The following is a 1,615-nucleotide window of genomic DNA, read 5'->3' on the forward strand; positions in this document are numbered from 1 at the left end:
TTGTATTTTTTATTTTTTTTATTTTGGGGGGGTGGTTCTCTCCACCTACAGCAGTCCTAAAATAAGGCGATACTTTCTTGTATCCAATTAGTTCCTTGATTAGGGGTGACCTAACTGAGATGGATACATACATTCTGCTACCTCATCTGACTTAATTAAAGTACGCTCAGTGTTACGCGGCGTGCGTAATTTCCAGCTACGACGCCAAAGAGAAAGAAAGAAAGAAAGAAAGAAAGAAAGAAAGAAAGAAAGAAAGAAAGAAAGAAAGAAAGAAAGAAAGAAAGAGAAATCGCCTCTGCGCATCCACCGGAGCTGTTTTCTACGCTTGTCTATGGGAATTAGGCGTCTTTCCCCACCACATATTGTTTTTCTCCCCCCGCATTTGTGGTGGGAGCTGGTAACGTGGGTTAACTCCAGCTCAAGTCTCCGTAAAAGCGCAGAGAACTGATGACGTTGGGCTGGATGACCAATCGGGAGGCGCTGCCCTTTGGAGACAAACCATTTTACTTGTAGTGTCTGCATCAAGTCTGCAAGCGAGGGCTCAATTTTAACAGAATCCACCTTAAAATCTCTCCCTTAACTTATGTCTACCTTCCGCCACTTTGAGTGAGAATACCGCGGGACAAGAGAGGAGGGCGGATGATGGGGGGGGGGATAAAGACGGCATCGGGAAATTTGGGGTGTTAATAGGAGAAAGGGGGGAGGAAGAGACAACAGCACAGCGAGAGAGCGAAAAAGCGATTTGGTCTTGAGAGAGGAGGGGGTGGGGGGGGGGGGGTGAGTGCTCTCAAGGCAGAAAATTCGATGATGACCATGACAACGATGGCTGACGGTCTGGAGGCTCAGGACTCGTCCAAGTCCGCGTTCATGGAGTTTGGGCAGCAGTCGCACTCGCAGCAGAGCTCCCCGTCGATGGCCGGCGGCCACTACCCGCTGCACTGCCTCCACTCCGGATCGCACTCTCACCACCAGCACGACAGCACCGCGTACCCCGGGACCAACACCTACAACCGGTCGCTACCTTACCCATACGTGAGCCATCCGCACCACAGCCCGTACCTGCCGTCCTATCACAACAACGCGGGAGGACAGACGCGGTTAGACGGCGCAGGTAAGAGACCCCCCCCCTCCTCCTTCCCCCCTCCAGCCTTGTCCATCTAATTGCAATTAGCGGCGTACCTGTTTAAGCTTTAGCAACCCGGATCGAACCTTTTTTTTGTTTTGTTTTGTTTTACCTCCGACGATCCAACGCCTGGAGCTATCTTTTTTTCCCTCCTCCTCCTCCTTCTTCTTCTTCTTTCCCTAAGCCGTGCGTAAAAACGCACCGGATAAATCCAAAGGAGCAGCCTTGTTCGCCCGCTTCTTTGTTGCTTATTTGTGTTTTTTTCAGCACTCCCCTCCACAAAACCTCTGATTTAATGCCCTGGGTGTGATCATCTCGACCACGCAATCCTCACCAACTACTCGTGAAAATTAGGCAGCCTGCACGCCTCGAATGTTGTAATTAGCATTTAATTGACATGTCATTACCAGCAATATCCTAAATATGACAGCACATGAGGATTGTTGGCTGCAGCGGAAAGCCAGAGAAAGAGAGAGAGAGAAAGAGAGAGGT

The 1,615-nt window shown here is 49.9% G+C and overlaps 1 protein-coding gene and 1 long non-coding RNA gene across 3 annotated transcripts in view; one reads left to right on the forward strand and one right to left on the reverse strand.

Annotated features, from left to right (window-relative positions):
- LOC107837400 (uncharacterized) overlaps positions 1-1,615 on the reverse strand; it is a 16,041-nt gene that overhangs the window by 11,803 nt on the left and 2,623 nt on the right. The window lies entirely within an intron of this gene.
- LOC103145291 (homeobox protein Dlx6a-like) overlaps positions 1-1,615 on the forward strand; it is a 14,537-nt gene that overhangs the window by 10,324 nt on the left and 2,598 nt on the right. Inside the window, exon 1 of one of the 2 annotated variants that reach the window (XM_016676707.1) lies at positions 24-1,613. The exons of the other annotated variant lie outside the window; for it this stretch is intronic. Within the exon in view, the coding sequence (XP_016532193.1) occupies positions 805-1,161 (357 nt within the window). The 5' untranslated portion in view covers positions 24-804 and the 3' untranslated portion in view covers positions 1,162-1,613. Of the gene's footprint in view, positions 1-23; positions 1,614-1,615 lie in introns of those variants that run through there. 2 annotated transcript variants of the gene reach the window in all.

The sequence above is a fragment of the Poecilia formosa genome, unplaced genomic scaffold (genome assembly GCF_000485575.1).
Source record: "Poecilia formosa unplaced genomic scaffold, Poecilia_formosa-5.1.2 Scaffold139, whole genome shotgun sequence".
NCBI classification, from domain to species: Eukaryota; Metazoa; Chordata; class Actinopteri; order Cyprinodontiformes; family Poeciliidae; genus Poecilia; species Poecilia formosa.